General features: G+C 43.0%; 1 protein-coding gene across 5 annotated transcripts in view; it reads right to left on the bottom strand.

Annotated features, from left to right (window-relative positions):
* Positions 1–381: 381 nt before the first annotated feature.
* KIAA0930 (KIAA0930 ortholog) overlaps positions 382–17,958 on the bottom strand; it is a 60,085-nt gene continuing 42,508 nt past the window's right edge. Inside the window, exons 3-10 of one of the 5 annotated variants that reach the window (XR_008330365.1) lie at positions 16,382–16,489; positions 9,983–10,060; positions 9,757–9,858; positions 7,114–7,254; positions 4,881–5,075; positions 4,156–4,318; positions 2,853–3,027; positions 382–929 (exon numbers count right to left, since the gene is read on the bottom strand). Coding sequence is in view for 4 of the 5 variants with exons in the window: in XM_053387609.1 (XP_053243584.1) it covers positions 889–929; positions 2,853–3,008; positions 4,156–4,318; positions 4,881–5,075; positions 7,114–7,254; positions 9,757–9,858; positions 9,983–10,060; positions 16,382–16,489 (984 nt within the window). In the remaining variant the exon portion in view is untranslated. The remainder of the gene's footprint in view (positions 930–2,852; positions 3,028–4,155; positions 4,319–4,880; positions 5,076–7,113; positions 7,255–9,756; positions 9,859–9,982; positions 10,061–16,381; positions 16,490–17,958) is intronic. The other 4 variants (XM_053387609.1, XM_053387613.1, XM_053387611.1 and 1 more) reach the window with 4 other exon arrangements.

Below are 17,958 nucleotides of genomic sequence, written 5' to 3'. Positions count from 1 at the left end.
GAGTCTTTAAGTTTGTGTTTCCTGCTTCTCATATGCAGACATTCTATGCTACTAGAGACAGGTTTACTCCTAGAAGTAATAGCCATAATGAAACCAAATCACATTTAGCACATTTCTTCAAAGTGTTGAGCTCACTCTTTCAAGCCTTTTTGGCTGTACTTTTCGCTGATCTTTGGTAGGTGAAGATGTCATTGCGGAATCAGTTTTTGCTACGTGAGCCTGAAAACTATATCACTCATGGGAAGCGTAAAGACCAAGACTTCAAGTTCCATTTGGTCTGCTCCATCTAAGTCCCTAACTTCCCTTTGCTCTTATACTATTCTGCTACCCTATCAACTTTAAAACACATACACAAAGTTGTTTTATGATGCAACAAAGGAGTGTTCTCAACCATCTCTCAGAAGTTCATTGAAGTTCATTGGTACATCAGTATGAAATCCTATGGACATTTCTCTCGAAATATATAAAGGTTAATACATTCTGTACAGGTTGGTTGGTTTTCAGTTATGAAGTAAACACTGTAACAAATGGTTCATAAAGCATAGTTTTAAACACAGCCCCAACTTTTGTGTTGTTGGGGGTTCTTTTTGTTCTTTATTTCCCCCTTTGTCTTCTTTATTGGTCAAGTTATTTCTGCCAGTAATAACTATAAAGAGATGTAGTCTTTTTTTGTTGTTGTTTTTTAAAGGGAGTATATAGTATGTATAGCAGAGGGAGGAAGGAAGAGGCACTTTTTGAATGGCTGGCTGGTAATTCCCAAAACATCCCTTTTTTCAGTGTTATGTTAAGTTTCTGACGCTAGGTGGTGCTGCTGTGACAGAAGAGCACTGTAGTTGTTGTTTTTAGGCACTTGGCTGCATGGCTTCCAAGGCAGTGCCCAGCTCTCTGCTATGTCATCAGAATCGGTTTCTGCCGCACCTCCAGAATATCTAAGCAAACAAGAAAGATGACAGGATCGTGGTGAGGATTCCGGGCCACAGTTCTTTGGCTATAATATCTCAATGAGTAAAGATGATTGGGCCTCATTTGCAGAGATCTTGAAATCGTTGGGGTGCTTCCATATACCGTATTTTTCGCTCCATAAGACACACTTTTTTCTTCCTAAAAAGTAAGGGGAAATGTCTGTGCGTCTTATGGAGTATGTGCGTGGTCCCTGGAGCCGAATTGCCCAGGGGCAACAAGCAGATCATGCTTCTTCTTTTTTTTGAAAGAGGGAAGTGGGTGTTGAAAGAAAGCCACTGGTTGTTTGCCAATCGGGGAGAGATATAAGGGACGCTAGAGATAAAGGAGGCTGCGTGGGTGAGGGGAGGTAAAGACAGCAAACTTGCAAAGCAGGGAAACAGGAAGACTAAAGCAATAAAGAGAGAAATTAGAAGAAAAGGAGGAGCCAAAAACTGCTCCAGCGAAGGAAAAGACACTGAGGCAAACAAGAAGGAAGGGAGTGTTGAAAGGAAACAGCTGATTGGTGGGATCAGAAGAGAGATAAGGGACGCTAGCGATAAAGGAGGCTGCCTGGGAGGGGGGAGGTAAAAGCCCATGGATCCTCAGGATTTTTGCGTTGGGTCACCCCAAATTCACCATCAGATCACAGACCACAGCATGAACCACAAAAATCATACATCCACTGTTTCGTTCAGAATATATTTCTTTTCTTGTTTTCTTCCTCTAAAAACTAGTTGCGTTTTATGGTCAGGTGTGTCTTATGGAGCGAAAAATACGGTAAGCTAGAACCCTCACATTTTAAACCACATGTACTCAACATTGGCTTAGTGTTTAAAAAAAAATCAACTAGGAGGGGAACATTATTTCCTTTTGGCTGAAATTGGGGGGTAGACAAAACATACCCCGAAATGGTTAAAGTGCTTCCACACTGTCACAAAAGCTGAAATTTGAAACGCACACACAAACATTCAAAGACACCCTGACTATCAAGGGCGGTGAGTCTAATGGGGGAAATGTACCTTTCTTTCTTGAAATGAAGGTGCTGCTGCAGCAGCTAAAACCTTGTAGACGCAGCCATCCAAAGCACAATGGCTTTTGGCAGAGGGTGAAAATGGGGTATTGCTTTGAACTATCAAAACAAGAGACATTGTGAGTTGGATGCTGGCTGTGGGCTGGATCCAGCCCTGCTGTGCTGCTTGCACAATGAGACTTCTCTCCCCTGCACAACTTCAGATTCCTCTCGGAAGGGTTGGATGATCCTCCAAAGACCGAAGCAGGTTTTGAGGGTGTACAGGAGAGGAGAGGAAAAGGAACCTCTATTGCAAGAGTGGAACTCTGCAGCATTGGACGCAACCCTAAATTATTTGCACTGAAGTGCAATGGAATTTGAATTATAACTAATTTTTCACACTGATTTCAACAGGATCGAAGTGCAACTAGCTCAGTACGGATCCAATGCCAATGTCCCTAATTCCATGAATGTGGGTTAATACTGCTGTGACAAGCTGTAGCACAGGCTCTCCTATGTGGTCCCAGGGCTGCTCAAACTCTCCTGGAGGTGCCGGAAGGAACAGAAGAAGAAGCTCACTTCAGTACTTAATAGATAATGACTGAATTCTCTTCACCACTTGCCAGCAGCTCCAGTTGTTTGGGGTGTCTTCACATCGGTACATTATTGAAAACTTACCCAGCTGTGGTCCCTTTTAGAGTTAATTCACGCTTTTGAGATAACTGTCTCTTGGACAGAAGGGGCACACTCCACTGGGAATGTCTCCTGCACAAGCGCCCATATGCAGAATGGGAGACGTTCCTCCATACCTGCCACTCATTTCAGCAAGGCATATGCAGGAGAAGCTGCTGGTGAGCGTCAGGGTTGTCCCGTTCTGAAACGTGGATGAGGCTTTTCTCACCTGTTAAGATCCGATGCAATGGCAATGTGACGTAGGTTAGATGTGCATAGAGAAGGAAGTTTTCATCTGTTCTGTTTAGCTTCAGCCATGAGCCCACCAGAGATCTTCCCGTTCCAGACAAAGACCGCGAGCGTAGGTTTGTTGCGTTGTGCAGATCTGCCAAAATACAACAAGGCTGCAGGAAGTAAGCAAAACATTACTGCCCCCAAGACCATTGTCCAGCAAACAGACTGCAAGGCCCTTCAAGGGCAGCACCCCATGTGCCAAGACTACCTTGGGAAGCTACAAGGCAAGGGATGAATATCACAGCCATGCACCCAGCAATCACAGGCATCCTGCCCTCTGAACAGGAGAGGCTCCATTCAGCAGTGAGAGCTAAGAGCTGTGTGTGTTTTATATACAAATCAGCCCATTATTCAACTCAATACTACCTTCTCTGACTTGGAAACTCTTGAAGTTACCTGCTCGGTTCCCTGTGATTCGGTTGCTGGGGGCATCATGAGCAGAATGTGGAACCTTTTCTGAATTAAATGCATGTCCTTTATCACTGATTTATTTACAATGCCATCATCAGGAATGAAGGATGGCAAATGTCTAAGCAAGTCCATCTTCCTCAAGATCCTAAGCCAGTTAGTCAAAAGTCCTCCCCACTACACAGAATAGCTTGTTCTGCATCACCTTAGACCTGACCTACAAACACAACAGAAAATGAGTTGATAGAATTCTGCAATGGTAAGTTGTACCAACACATTTTGCATTTTGGAGGTGGGGAGCCATTTCTGAAGGCTCCCTCACTTAAAAAGCTCCCTGCAAGTAGAAAACGAGCAACACCTGGCAGAAAAGGTTCTAGTCTTGCCCTCCCCCACTGGGCTAGTTTTTTCCACTTGCAAAGAGCTTTTTAAGTAAGGGAACATTCAAAAACGCAATTTCCACTGCCTTCAATATGAAACGGTAATGTCACCTCATTATCCTGCATGTGATCTGCAACCTCAGGCAGATTTATTGTCCAGTCCTGCTAATCTCACAAGATAACCTCCCACCACAATGTAGTGTTTTCCACAGTTGCAAATACCACAATCGGGTCCACTAGGAGGTTCCATGGGTCAAAGTGATGATAATAAGCAAATACATCTAACTTTAGTTTGCAAAGGCATGAACTCTAGTTCTCAATGGGACTACTACCTCAGTTCATCTTTTCTCATTTTTGTGTGTCACAATCCAAGCCTGATTTAGTGACACCTGTGTACACCAGCAGCAAGCATCCCTTAAGCCCAGCCATGCCTCAAGATCACTCTTCTCTCACCTCCACTATCATCATCCCTAAAGAACTCTTCACTGTCATTGGCAGAATGGGATTTCTTCATTTCAGCAATTCGATTCCGCGGCACTTTCCTTTTGAGGGATGGGGAGAAGAAGGAAGGGCGGTTGTTGCGTTCCGGAGTTGGAGGTGTGCTGAATGAAGTGACCTGAAAGAAGAAAATCAGAAATAAATTGGGAAGGAAGGTTATGAGATAATATTGACTGCTCTATGTTTTGATTGACATTGTATTTTATTTTGAACCTCATTCAATGGTTATCTGCTCTGAATTGCAGTCTGGTGGATATAAAAACTGCTTCCTGAACACTGTTTTGAAAATGCATTCTTCTGGCTACTGAACAAACACACATGAACAAACCACCATTTATGTACAGTGACCATTTAGGGACAGCTGACCCTTTAATGCAAAATAGCCAGTTTTTCAATACAGTGATTGCCAACTGGCAATATAGAAGACATACCTGGACTTCAAAGGCAATTTTACTTAGATCCTCTAACTTTAACAGAGAAGGAGATATTTAAAGGTTTTCTGACAGTTTCACTTTAGAGTCAAACTGGTTTCCAAAGCTGCAAGATGAATTCTACTGTTTTGGTTTTTATTTGACGCAGACATCCTGCCCAACAGAGGTAGATTTGAACAGCAAAGATACACTTCTGGCTCCTCAACAAACGGAGTTCTCCAGAGTCCAAGATTGGAGAACTTAACTCACTCTCTCATGTAGAGGCGAACTTGGGTTTGAATCTTCCTCTGTCCCACAGGGAGACGTGTCACCAGTTGAAACGCGACTCACGGCCATTTCCGCGTGTCCTTTTCCTTGTGGCCCTTTCATTCGCACAAATTCCATATTATTGTATTTGTAAAAGCCAAAGGACATCCTTTGTGCCATTTTTGCTGCAACGCTTACCTAGAATGAACAGTAAAAATGTAAGACTGGTTATGGGATTCCCAGCCCAGGGAAGGTTGATGCCTGCCTTGCTGTCATTCAGGCGCCAGGCTGAGGCATTCTGTTATCTCAGGGGTTAATAATAATTTAGATCTGTGGAAAAGCCAGATTCGTTTCTGTGGAACTGGTATTTCTAAAACTGTCCCTTAATGTCCATTCCGTGCTTTTAAGAACTTCACCTTTTAGTGTGGCAGCTCCTCTTCTCTGGAACTTCCTGCCTATTAATATTTGGCAAGGACAATTCTACTCTTATTGACACCTGCTAAAGAGAGTTCTGTTTACCTAAACAAGTATTTTTATTATCTACATTTGCCTAAAAAAAATTTTGATCTATATTTTGATCATTTTATTGTGTCTGCTGTTTCTAAAGTCTGCATTTACTATTGTTTTATATTTGTGAAGCCCTTTCCACTAGTTTAGGCCAGTATACCTACTGCAGCCTTCTATGGGCAGAGATGCCCTTTTCAGTCTTATCCATGCTCTGGCCATGTTCGGTTTCAATAACTGTAACTGAATGTGGGCGAACCCTTGAAAACATTTGGAAACTTCAGCTGGCTCAGAATGCAGCAACCAGGTTGTGGACCAGGACTTGCATATCTGAGCATATTTTGTCTGCACTAGAAAATCTTAACTGGCTTCCACTTACCGTATTTTTTGCCCTATAGGATACACTGGCCCATAGGACGCACCTCGGGGTTTTTTGGGGGGGGGATGAATTAAAAAAAATTATTTCCCCCCAACCGCGGGGCTGGGGCGGGGGAAGCCCGAGCTTCCCGACCGCAGCCCCCAGAACAGGCTGCCGCCCGCAAGCCTCGCGCGCCCAGGGGACCTCCCGCCAGGCTCACAAGGCTTGCAGATAGCTTCCTGAAGCCCGGAGAGCGAGAGGGGTCGGTGCGCACGGATGCCTCTCGCTCTCCAGGCTTCAGTGAAAGCCTGCATTCGCCCCATAGGACGCACACACATTTCCCCTTCATTTTTGGAGGGGGAAAAGTGCGTCCTATAGGGCGAAAAATACAGTATGTCTTGGATACAAATTGAAGTGCTGTTTTAGCTACCAAACTCTTAAAAAAGAAAAAAAAAGTGGCAGCACTGTATCTAAAGGACTTCCTTCTTTCATACAAAGCTGTTTGTTTATTAAAGGTCGTCTTTGGTGATCTTGCTCCAGAAGCTTCCACCTTCAGATATTAGGTGGGTGACAACTGGTGTGAGGTCTTTATCTGTGGCAGCCTAGGGAATTCTCCAGGCAGTCTGGTTTGATTATACACAACCATTTAGGCACATGGCTAAAAACAGAGGATAATCTAGAAAGTTCTTGAAATGCACAGAACATTTTTGCATGAAGCTTGTACAACAGTCTGCATTTGGACTGAGAGTTTTCTACACCCAAACACCTTTCACATTTCCAAGAGAACTCAAGTGGATTTTGCTTCTCCTAGTAACAGTTTATGGCTCCTTAAGAAATTCTGGCTTTACCTTCAAAGAGTCAGAGGTTTAGGAGTAAACTGGGAGTGAACCCTCCCTGCTCCCTGACCACATAAGCACTTTTCTCCCAGTGAGTTGTAGCAATGCAGCACGACAAGGTAAAGTGAGGAAGGGACCAGGGTAGACTTATCCCTCATGTTGTTGTAGAAAACAGGCACCCCACTTCTCAATAGTCACTTTAGGCATAAATGAGGGAAATGCAGGAATACCTAGTGCAGTCACCTGTGAGGTATCAACCTAGCTAGGCAGGTGACCATCACCAAAAGGGCTCTCACCCCATTGTCTTTTTTTTAAATGCTTTTTTGAATTCAAAAAAAGCACACATTCAGAAAAAGAAAAATACATATTCCCACATGCTTAGTTTCTTTCCTTATACACAATTTCTATAATGACTTCCCATCACCCCATCGTGGATCCTAAATGCTTTAATCATGTGTCACACTTTTCATTATCAGTCCAAATCAATCTCCATTATTTTATTTTCCTATAGTTTTCCATATTTCTGCAGGGCTCTCACCCTATTGTCATAGACCTTCTTGAGGGCTTCATAGCGGATCGATCCCTGGAAGATGACTCCTTGGAAGGTGTTGCTTTTGTCACTGGCCACCAGCTCCACACAGACCATCTCACCTTCTCCTACAGTCATATCGCTGAACACCTAAATGAACATCCAAAAAACTTGCACTTAGTAGAAGGAGGAAAAATCAGTAGCTCTAGATAGCTAAAACTTCATTTGCTGCCGCCTATTTTACATAGATTGCAAAATACAAACGTCCTTTTCAAGGCACACGATGCAGGACTTTGTTTCAGAAAAGCAAATTCCAAATGATTGGCCTGGAAGCACTAAAACCTGTAGCAGTTAAAATGTATCCTATTTTATTTTTTTGAGCAAGAAGGGCAGTAGGGGGAAGAGCATTAAACATGAAATTGCCCAAAATGCTCACAAAGCATAACTTAATACAATATAATGCTGGGGGGGGGAGAGAAATTGAGGGTTGTGTGACTGAACAGAAAGGGAACCAATTTTCATTTATCTCCCCTTCCCCACTGAAGACACCTCTGCTCTTCCTAAATGGGGCATGGGGTGGGGGCAATCATCAGAAAGTGCTTCCCTCCCAATTCTGATGACATACGTTCGACTGTCCACTGAGGAACACAACACAATCATGGTGAGGCTGCAGTCCTCTCTCTGGGCCCTTGGGAGGTACAGGGAGAGAGAGACCACACACCAGGTCTCCCATCACGTCATCAGCTGAGCCAAAAGGTGGTATATGGGGGCCTTCTTATTACCCCCAAAGACCCCCAAGTCCAGGGGAAATTTAAGAGCTGACTCGAATCTCTCCCTTTCATTTCTAATGGGAGAGAAATAGCGAAGAAGAAGAAGGAAGGAGGAAGAAGAAGAAGAAGAAGAAGAAGAAGAAGAAGAAGAAGAAGAAGGAAGAAGGAAGGAGGAGGAGGAGGAGGAGGAGGAAGCAGAAGGGCAGAAGAGTACAAAGGTGCTTCTGCTATGCCAGCAAGAGCAGGTTGGGGGGCTGGATATGGTGGATTAACAACCTCCAGTTTTGCCCTGGGCCAACCTTCAGAGTGTCTAAGGAAAAGGACAATCTCTAAGCCTTTGGCAATATCTGATAAAGGTAAAGGGACCCTGACCTTTAGGTCCAGTGGTGACCAACTCTGGGGTTGCGGTGCTCATCTCGCTTTACTGGCTGAGGGAGCCGGCGTACAGCTTCCAGGTCATGTGGCCAGAAGGACTAAGCCGCTTCTGGCGAACCAGAGCAGCACATGGAAATGCCGTTTACCTTCCCGTCGGAGCAGTACCTATTTATCTACTTGCATTTTGACGTGCTTTCGAACTGCTAGGTGGGCAAGAACTGGGGCTGAACAACGGGAGCTCACCTCGTTGCAAGGATTCGAACCGCCAACCTTCTGATTGGCAAGCCCTAGGCTCTGTGGTTTATTTGATAAAATACTGCAAAATTTTGACATGCAATTTATTTAACCAGGTTAAACAGTTACTGAGCTTTTCCAAGTCTTTCCTTTGGGCTTTGAACTTAGAATCATAGAATCATAGAATCATAGAGTTGGAAGAGACCACAAGGGCCATCGAGTCCAACCCCCTGCCAAGCAGGAAACACCATCAGAGCACTCCTGACATATGGTTGTCATGCCTCTGCTTAAAGACCTCCAAAGAAGGAGACTCCACCACACTCCTTGGCAGCAAATTCCACTGTCGAACAGCTCTTACTGTCAGGAAGTTCTTCCTAATGTTTAGGTGGAATCTTCTTTCCTGCAGTTTGGATCCATTGCTCCGTGTCCGCTTCTCTGGAGCAGCAGAAAACAACCTTTCTCCCTCCTCTATGTGACATCCTTTTATATATTTGAACATGGCTATCATATCACCCCTTAACCTCCTCTTCTCCAGGCTAAACATGCCCAGCTCCCTTAGCCGTTCCTCATAAGGCATCGTTTCCAGGCCTTTGACCATTTTGGTTGCCCTCCTCTGGACACGTTCCAGTTGGTCAGTGTCCTTCTTGAACTGTGGCGCCCAGAACTGGACACAGTACTCCAGGTGAGGTCTGACCAGAGCAGAATGCAGTGGCACTATTACTTCCCTTGATCTAGATGCTATACTCCTATTGATGCAGCCCAGAATTGCATTGGCTTTTTTAGCTGCCGCGTCACACTGTTGGCTCATGTCAAGTTTGTGGTCAACCAAGACTCCTAGATCCTTTTCACATGTACTGCTCTCAAGCCAGGTGTCACCCATCTTGTATTTGTGCCTCTCATTTTTTTTGCCCAAGTGCAATACTTTACATTTTTCCCTGTTAAAATTGCTTTACAGTATTTTGCATATGTCTGTCTGCAAGTGATTAACACATGTAGGTAAGGTTCTTCTATGTTTACAGGTCCTCTGTACCAACAGAGAAGCCAAGAGCTGGCCTAGGCTCAGAGGGGAGACCATCAGGAGCCCCACATAATCTGCTCCAAGCTTTCTAAGGAAAAGGAATACAAGTAGAGGAAACAAACTCAGATGTGTCCAGATGTTCCCATGCAATGCAGTTACGTTACGTAAACACAACACTGTTGGCTGGAGCTACCACAACTATTTGAAATTAAAGACAAGCACAAGAAATGGCATCTGTTCTTGTGAGTGACCTACCTCTTCAAAGTTGTCAATCATAAAAAATATGTTTGGATAGCTGATCTTCGATTCCTCCCCTTTGCTATCCATAGGGTGCTTACTTGGAGATGCAAAGACTTGCTGGAAGAAACCATTTGGAAGATGTTATTAGCTTGCTGCACGGATATTGGCATGTACATGAAGGGAAAGGGGCTGAGATCAAGGCTGTCCCTTCAAGTTTCTCATGATGAACTGCACTTCTCACCTGGGATTTCTTTTTATGAATGTGGATATCCCCTCCATCTGAACGAGTACACACCGCACAAGTCACTATGTAATCCAGCTGAAACAACACCAAGGCGTTGGAAAAGAAGCATTAATGGTTGTACACAACCAAAGCAGAATGACAGCCTTAACAGCTTTTTCATTAAGCTTTCCTCCCCGGCGTCAGCAACTACAGGAGAAAATGTGACCTTCCTGTTTCCATTTCCTCTCTGATTCATAAATACTCTGGTCTGCTTTTTAAAGGCAAGTTCCTTCCCCAGTCAATGTCTAACTGCTCTGCAGATACCCTCCTCCCAGGACACACACAGCCTAGTTCAAAAACAGCACTTTTATCAAACAAGGATCATGCAACCAGAGATTTCAAATCAACATACAATTCCTCACCTCTGCAGCTCCTCACCAGGTGCACAATTTCTACTTTGCCCCTTGTTTCCACAAGTCTTCCTCCTCTTCTCGCTGACGTTCCCTCATTCAGTCCCTTCTTACAGCCCTCTTTCCCCAACATTCCTTGATCTGCAGCCTTTCCCAACCACTGTCTGCTCTTGTTCTGAGCTACCTGTTTCCTCTTTCCTCTACTCCTCCTTTGCCAGATCTTTCTGCTTACCTTGACCCTTCCTAAGATAAGAGCAGGTCAGCCAAGGGCAGGAGTGCCAGCTTGCGCCCGGGATCGTGGGTGCAGTGCAGCATGCATGGCCCTGGCACTTAAATTTGTGGGCGCTCAGGTCCCTTCATGAAGAATTTTGTGGGTGCTCAGGCCCCAGGGAGTTGGCACCTCTGGCCAGTGGCAGCCAGAGACACTTCTACCTGCAGAGGTTTCACCGTCACAACTTTAATATCCCTACTCTGTGACAATAAATATAGCAGGCCAGAGAACAAAGGCCAACAGAAAGAGGAGGACTTCTCCAAGGGCAAAACCAGCCTGAAAGGGGAACAGAAAGCTACATCCGCACATCTGAAACCTGGGGGGAGGGGGGCCAGAGGGATTTTATTTTTTTAAAGTGCAGACACCATCTTCAAAATTTTGTACAGTGAAACCTGCAGGGGATGGGGGTTGGTCAAAATTTTGAAAATGGTATAGGTGCGATTTATTCTGAACAAAAGGCAAAACTTATAGTTAACAACATAGTGACAGAAGAATTTAAAATTGAGAAAGGGACACGACAAGGCTGCCCAATTTCCCCATTGCTTTTTATTTCGGTCCTGGAGGTTTTGCTAAATATGATCAGAAGGGACCAGTTGATTCATGGTATTCAGGTCGGAGCTAAACAATATAAACTTAAAGCCTTCGCAGATGATCTTGTATTGACATTACAAGAGCCTGTACCTAGTACCAAGAGGGCTCTAGAATTAATCCAGGAGTTTGGTCATGTGGCAGGCTTCAAGTTAAGTTTAATAAGTTTAAAACTAAGGTTTTGGAGAAAAACCTGACGCCAATGGAGAGAGAGAGGTTTCAGAAAGAGACAGATTTAACATTGGTAAAGAAGGTAAAATACTTGGGGGTGAACATGACTGCTAAGAATGTAAATTTATTTAAAGATAATTATGAGAAATGTTGGTCAGAAGTGAAGAAAGATTTAGAAATTTGGTCGAATTTGAAGCTTTCCTTGCTTGGTCGAATTGCTGTTACTAAGATGAATGTATTGCCGAGAATGCTGTTTTTGTTTCAATCACTGCAAATTATTGACAAGATGGACTGTTTCAAGAGGTGGCAAAGAGATATCTCTAGATTTGTCTGGCAGGGCAAAAAGCCCAGAATAAAACTTAAGATACTTACGGATGCTAAAGACAGAGGGGGGGTTGCCCTGCCGGACCTTAGACTTTACTATGAATCAGCAGCTTTTTGCTGGTTGAAGGAATGGCTACTTCTTGAGAACACTGACATTCTAGATATTGAAGGCTATGATAATGTATTCAGGTGGCATGCATATTTGTGGTATGACAAGGTTAAAGCGCATAAAGCATTTAAAAACCATATTGTCAGGAAAGCACTATTTAATGTCTGGATAAGATATAAATATTTTTTGGAGAATAAAACTCCAAGGTGGTTATCACCTATGGAAGCGAAAGCTATGAAAAAACTTAATATGGAGGCCAAATGGCCAACGTATTGTGAAATTTTGGAACAAGAAGGTGACAAGCTGAAATTGCAGAGTTATGAGAAGCTTAAAGGGAAGGTGCGAGACTGGTTACATTATTTTCAAATAAGAGAGGTTTATAATCAAGACAGAAAAATTGGTTTCCAGGTGGAAAAATCAAAGTTGGAAACAGAATTACTAGAACCCAATGCTAAGATATTATCAAGAATGTATAATTTGCTGTTGAAATGGAGTACTGAGGAAGAAACGGTAAAATCTGCCATGATTAAATGGGCACAAGATATAGGACACAATATTATGTTTGCTGACTGGGAGCAGTTGTGGACCACTGGGATTAAATTTACGGCATGTAATGCCTTAAGAGAGAATATTATGAAAATGACGTATAGGTGGTACATGACCCCAGTCAAGCTTGCAAAAATTTACCATTTGCCCGATAATAAATGTTGGAAATGTAAAGAAATTGAAGGCACATTCTTTCACCTTTGGTGGACGTGCCCGAGGATCAAGGCTTTCTGGGAGATGATTTATAATGAATTGAAAAAGATATTCAAATATACTTTTGTGAAGAAACCAGAGGCCTTTCTCCTGGGCATAGTTGGCCAATTGGTGCCAAAGAAGGATAGAACTTTTTTTATGTACGCTACAGCAGCAGCAAGAATACTCATTGCAAAGCATTGGAAGACACAAGAACTACCCACCCTGGAAGAATGGCAGATGCAAGTAATCGACTATATGGAAATGGCTGAGATGACTGGCAGAATCCGAGACCAGGGAGAAGAGTTGGTGGAAGAAGATTGGAGGAAATTTAAAATTTATTTACAGAAGCATTGTAAAATGTATGAATGCTGATGACATTGAAATGAAATGAAGGGGTTTTAGTGACGAGAGTAAAAGTTTGAAATTATAAATTTGGGAGGTAGGATACTTAAGGACAAAGTGGTAGGATATGAATTTGCTGAACCAACTGTCAAAAAGGGATACAAAAAAGGGAGACGTGAGGAAGTCAGGAAAATAAGTTAATCAATGTTGAATAACTAGAAAAGAGTGATTTGTGTTTTTTCTTATTTTACTTTTGTGTGTTGACTGGTGTTTTTTTCTTTTTTCTTTTTTTCTTTTTTAGGTTAAATGTTTGTATTTTATGTATTGTGAAATCTTGTTTTTGTGTTTTTATTGTTCTTTGTTTGGTGATGTCCTTCTCTATTGTTAAATTTAATAAAATATTATTATTTTTTAAAAAAATTGTGCAGTGGTACCTCGGGTTAAGTACTTAATTCGTTCTGGAGGTCCGTTCTTAACCTGAAACTGTTCTTAACCTGAGGTACCACTTTAGCTAATGGGGCCTCCTGCTGCTGCCACACAATTTCTGTTCTCATCCTGAAGCAAAGTTCTTAACCCGAGGTACTATTTCTGGGTTAGAGGAGTCTGTAACCTGAAGTGTATGTAACCTGAAGCGTATGTAACCCGAGGTACCACTGTAGTTGAGAAGTTACCTGCTTTTTGATGATACGTTTGAATTCTGTCACACACTCAATATACAGAAGGGTAAAATAGCTTTTTTTTTACTTATGTCGTTTTCCATGTCTTCTTTTTAATTGTCTATTGTAGCAGTACACCAGAATCAAAACAGCCTCAATAGCAAGGAGGTGAACCATTAACTTTTAGCTCCCCCAAATGAAAATGAAAATTTTAGCTCCCCCAAATTGTCTATTGTAGCAGTACACCAGAATCAAAACAGCCTCAATAGCAAGGAGGTGAACCATTAACTTTTAGCTCCCCCAAATGAAAATTGATCACCAGAGAAGGGTTCCTGCTTTTTTAGTTGACTGATCTAACAATTAAATATTGTTGGGCTAAAAAAAAGGGAACACAGCACATGACAAACGTTCTAGAATGACCCAGCATCTATTTGAATCCAATCTTTCCTTAAACAGTGCTCAAGTCAGCTAAAACCACAGATTAAAACTAAATGTAAATCAACAATATAACAGCTTTAAAAACTGAATCATTTCTCTCTCTCTCTCTCTTTTTAAAAAAGTCAAGATTCCAAATTTTTAGCAAGAAAACTCCCAGGCTGTACATGATGTCTAGCATCTTCAATGAGTAATAAAACTGCAGAGAAGTCTAGGCTGTCAATTAAGTGGAAACAAAGATCTGTCTCTGTACTCCAACATACTGTGCAACAGCTAAGGCAGGAGCTGCTAACCTGACACAATAGGAGACAATTGTCTTCTAGATCAGAAATGACAGGCGCCAGCTCAACCTAGAACCGTGTATATTCCAACATAGTAATCTCGCCAGGATTGTTTTCATGTATAGCTGATATAATTCAGAATGGTTGTCCACTGGTGCACAGCCAATGTATGATTACAGTAAATTGCACAGACATATATGCATTAAAAACAGAATCTGTGTGGTTTGAGGTCAGGGTCTTCCAGAAATGAAAATATTAAATCAAGGTTTAAAACCAAGAACGGCTTAGCATTATGTAGGAACACAACCAGCGTGGAAAGAAGAGACCAAGGTGGCCCAATTAACCAGGGTTAAACAAGAATGTTAAGATTTGGAAAAACCAGTCTTCAAGAGTCGTGCTTAGGTTTGTGTGGCCACCTTATCTCCAAACACCAAGCTATAAAGACACAACCAAAGAACAAATGGAAAACAAAACAAACTATGGGGGCAAACGTCATGGCTCATCAGTGAGACAACTCATGGTTTGCTGAACAAACCTTGTTTTAAAACCAATGATGGCTTAGAATTACATAGGAACATAGCCAGAGTGACTCACATGGACCTTTCCCACAGTTTGGACAATCCCAGGATGAAGAGAGTCCCATGTGATCACGCCTGCCAATGCCATTGCAGTCATTTATACACTTTATTACTGCTATGGAATGAACCCACAAGTAAGTAGTTTCCATCTTCTTAGCATATGTATTATTTAGACCCAGGGTAGAGAACCCGTGACTGCCCAGATGTTGCTGGACTCCTGCCAAACCTGAGAATCAGTCATAAAGGCTGAGAATGATGAGGGATGAAGTCCAGCACTGGAAAAGCCAGAAGTTCACCACCCCTGATTTAAGAGGATACCTGAACACTTTCTTTTTGGTGGTTTGGACAGTTACTAGACACTTACAATGCTAAGAAAAAATCGACAAGGCATTAGCAAAAGCCACATACAGAAGGGCACACACAGAATGGAGTAAAGCTGGACCTCTGAGGTTTATGTGATGGGTGTGGGTTAGTGATTGTGGATGTGAGAAGAGCAGAGCCCAGACACAGGAACTAGCTAGGCAGAGGAATGATTATTTCACAAAATCCAAGAGACTGGTTCTTGTGCCTCTACCTGCCATGCTACTGAATAATGGAAGGTAAGTGGCACAGTCAGCTTCTGGATCCTCTCCCTTTACCCTTAAGTATTTGAGAAGCACTGAAGTTGGGCTCCCCACCCCCTCCCCTGAGAAAATCAAGTTGCCACCTCTGAATGCAAATTCTGGGACAGAGCTGATTTTCTTTCCAAACTTAAGGAACATTCCTGTATTGCAGGGGCCTGGACAAGATGACCTTCAGGGTACTGTTCTTTCCAACCCTACTATTCAATAATTCTATTCTCACCCCAAGAAGGCACTTTAAGAAGTTCTCTCTTTTCCCTTGTTGTGCCTACTGGACAGCTTCCATTACATTATCCTATTTGCACTAAGGAGAAGGACGATGCTTCTTCAAAATAATCCCCAAAATACTGGTCTTGCCTGGCAGCCAGCTAGGAAACAAAGCTGCATCTGGAAATGATAGGCACCATTGGCCTTGGACTGACTCCTTAGATGCCTTCCTCCAGCTTGGCGCAACCAGCAACACAGGTCACCATCAATTCACAAGCGACACATAAGCCCCAGCACTCCATGAAGAGCTCATATATGGATGACCACCTCGGATGCAGCCTTATACTATTTAGCTCAATATTGTCAACACTGACTGGCAGTGGCTCTCCAGTGTCTCAGACTGGAGACATTCCCACCCCTGTCTGGAGATGCCAGGAACTGAGCCTTTTGCATGCAAAGGAAATGTTCCACAGCCTTTGCCCTTGACCAGGCAGCCCGGCTGTCAAAACGCAGGCAATTTTGGACAGATGAAAATCCTATATCCGTATGAAGCAAAGGGCACAGAGCCAATGAAACGGCCTCCCCATCACAACCACACACAGACAAAATATCTGTGTTCCATAAAGGGAAGGGGCTTCCTATATTAATAAATCAAAGCCTGGAGAAACAGAAAGGTTAGGCTACCTTTTGCAGGATAAGGTTCAAGCAGACACTTTCCTCCCAGTCGATATCTGGATCTCCCAGGCCAGGCAGCTTTTTAGAATCCCTGCGGTACACTTCCACTTCAACCTGCTGAGGGGGGGAAACCAAAAGGTGTCTTTAAGTAATGGGAAAACTCATATTTGAGTGGCTACAAATTTATTAAAAGCAAAGGTAGCCCCTGCCCACAGGCTCACAGTAAAGAAACATAAGCAAAGGAGAAGGGCAGGGAGATTATTCAAAGCAGTGGTCATTCAAGGTTGTAACTTCCAAAAATTGGGTTTGAACCTCAGATTATCACAAGTCTTTTGCAATTCTTTTCTGTGACTGAGAGGAACAGTGATAAGAAGCAGTGGTGCCACCACTACTCTAATTCAAAGTAACCATTATGACCTCCAAATACTTCTCCCTTTGGACTTTAACTCAACCAGCTCCCAAACTCTCTCCTCCCCCCTTTTAAAGTTTAATATGAGAGGTGTTATAGCTCAAGGCTGCCTAGAAGTTCCACTCATTTCGCAGCTTATGCACAGTAAACCCAAAGAATTGCAATAAATAAGCTGTTTTTGCAATTCCAGAATGCAGCACCAGATATTTCTCAACAGGAGGCTATGGAGATTATTGAACAGACTGGGAGAAGTTGGGCCCCTATATCAATTGTATGTGCAATAGTTGAGTTAGCACTTCTTTTTTCAATTTCAGGAAGAATTGCACCTATAGCCAAAAGTAAGATTCTCTTCTGGTTGCTGTTGCTAATTCCTTCTTTCCCAATCGTCCCAGGACACAGATCGAAATCTCGCCCAACTCTTGCATGAAAATCAGGGTGGCATCCAGCTGAGAATAAAAATTGTCTTTAATGTCTTCATCGGCATCCAGTGTTGGTGCATAAGCGCTTAGAATAGTAGCCTGTTGGTTTTGGGTGAGTTTTATTCAAAGGTTTGAAAGTCGCTCATTAATGCCAGTAGGGACTTCTGACAAGAGCTTCACAAGATCATTTTTGATAGCAAAGCCTACTTCATGTATTCAATGTTCTTGTTCATGTAGACCTTTCCAAAAGAATCTGTAGCCTCCTTTTTCTTCCTTCAGTTGTCCCTCTTCTGCTCTGCGAGTTTCTTGAAGCGCTGCAATATTAATGTTAGAATGTCTCTTGTGGTGATGGCAGTTCAACGCTCATTGTCTGTGTTATCCAACAAAGTCCGTATATTCCATGCTCCAAATTTCAATTGTCTTTTGTGATCGCTGAGTGGTGACCCCACTGGGTGCAGTTATCCAGTCAGGGGAAAAGGGAGACAGACTATGTTTTGGGCGCCTTTTCTAGCCCTTGCCCCTATTTAGGGTGAGCAGAGTGGATCCTAAAAAGGACTGCTCAGTCATGGATACAGCTGCCGAGCTGCTCAACTGCCTCATTCCTTGAGTCAGAACGACTGAATCTGTATCCACCGCCCATGTGCTGGTTCATGACTAGGGGCTTCCAGATTTTACACTGGGAGGAGGACAACAGGAGAAGGCAGGATAATGCTTCTGAGAAGGCTGCTGGATGAGTGGACCACAGAAGGACCACATGA

Source organism: Podarcis raffonei, chromosome 5, assembly GCF_027172205.1.
Source record: "Podarcis raffonei isolate rPodRaf1 chromosome 5, rPodRaf1.pri, whole genome shotgun sequence".
NCBI lineage: Eukaryota > Metazoa > Chordata > Lepidosauria > Squamata > Lacertidae > Podarcis > Podarcis raffonei.
The sequence above is the reverse complement of the archived record's forward strand: the minus strand, read 5'-3'. Positions and strand labels throughout refer to the sequence as shown.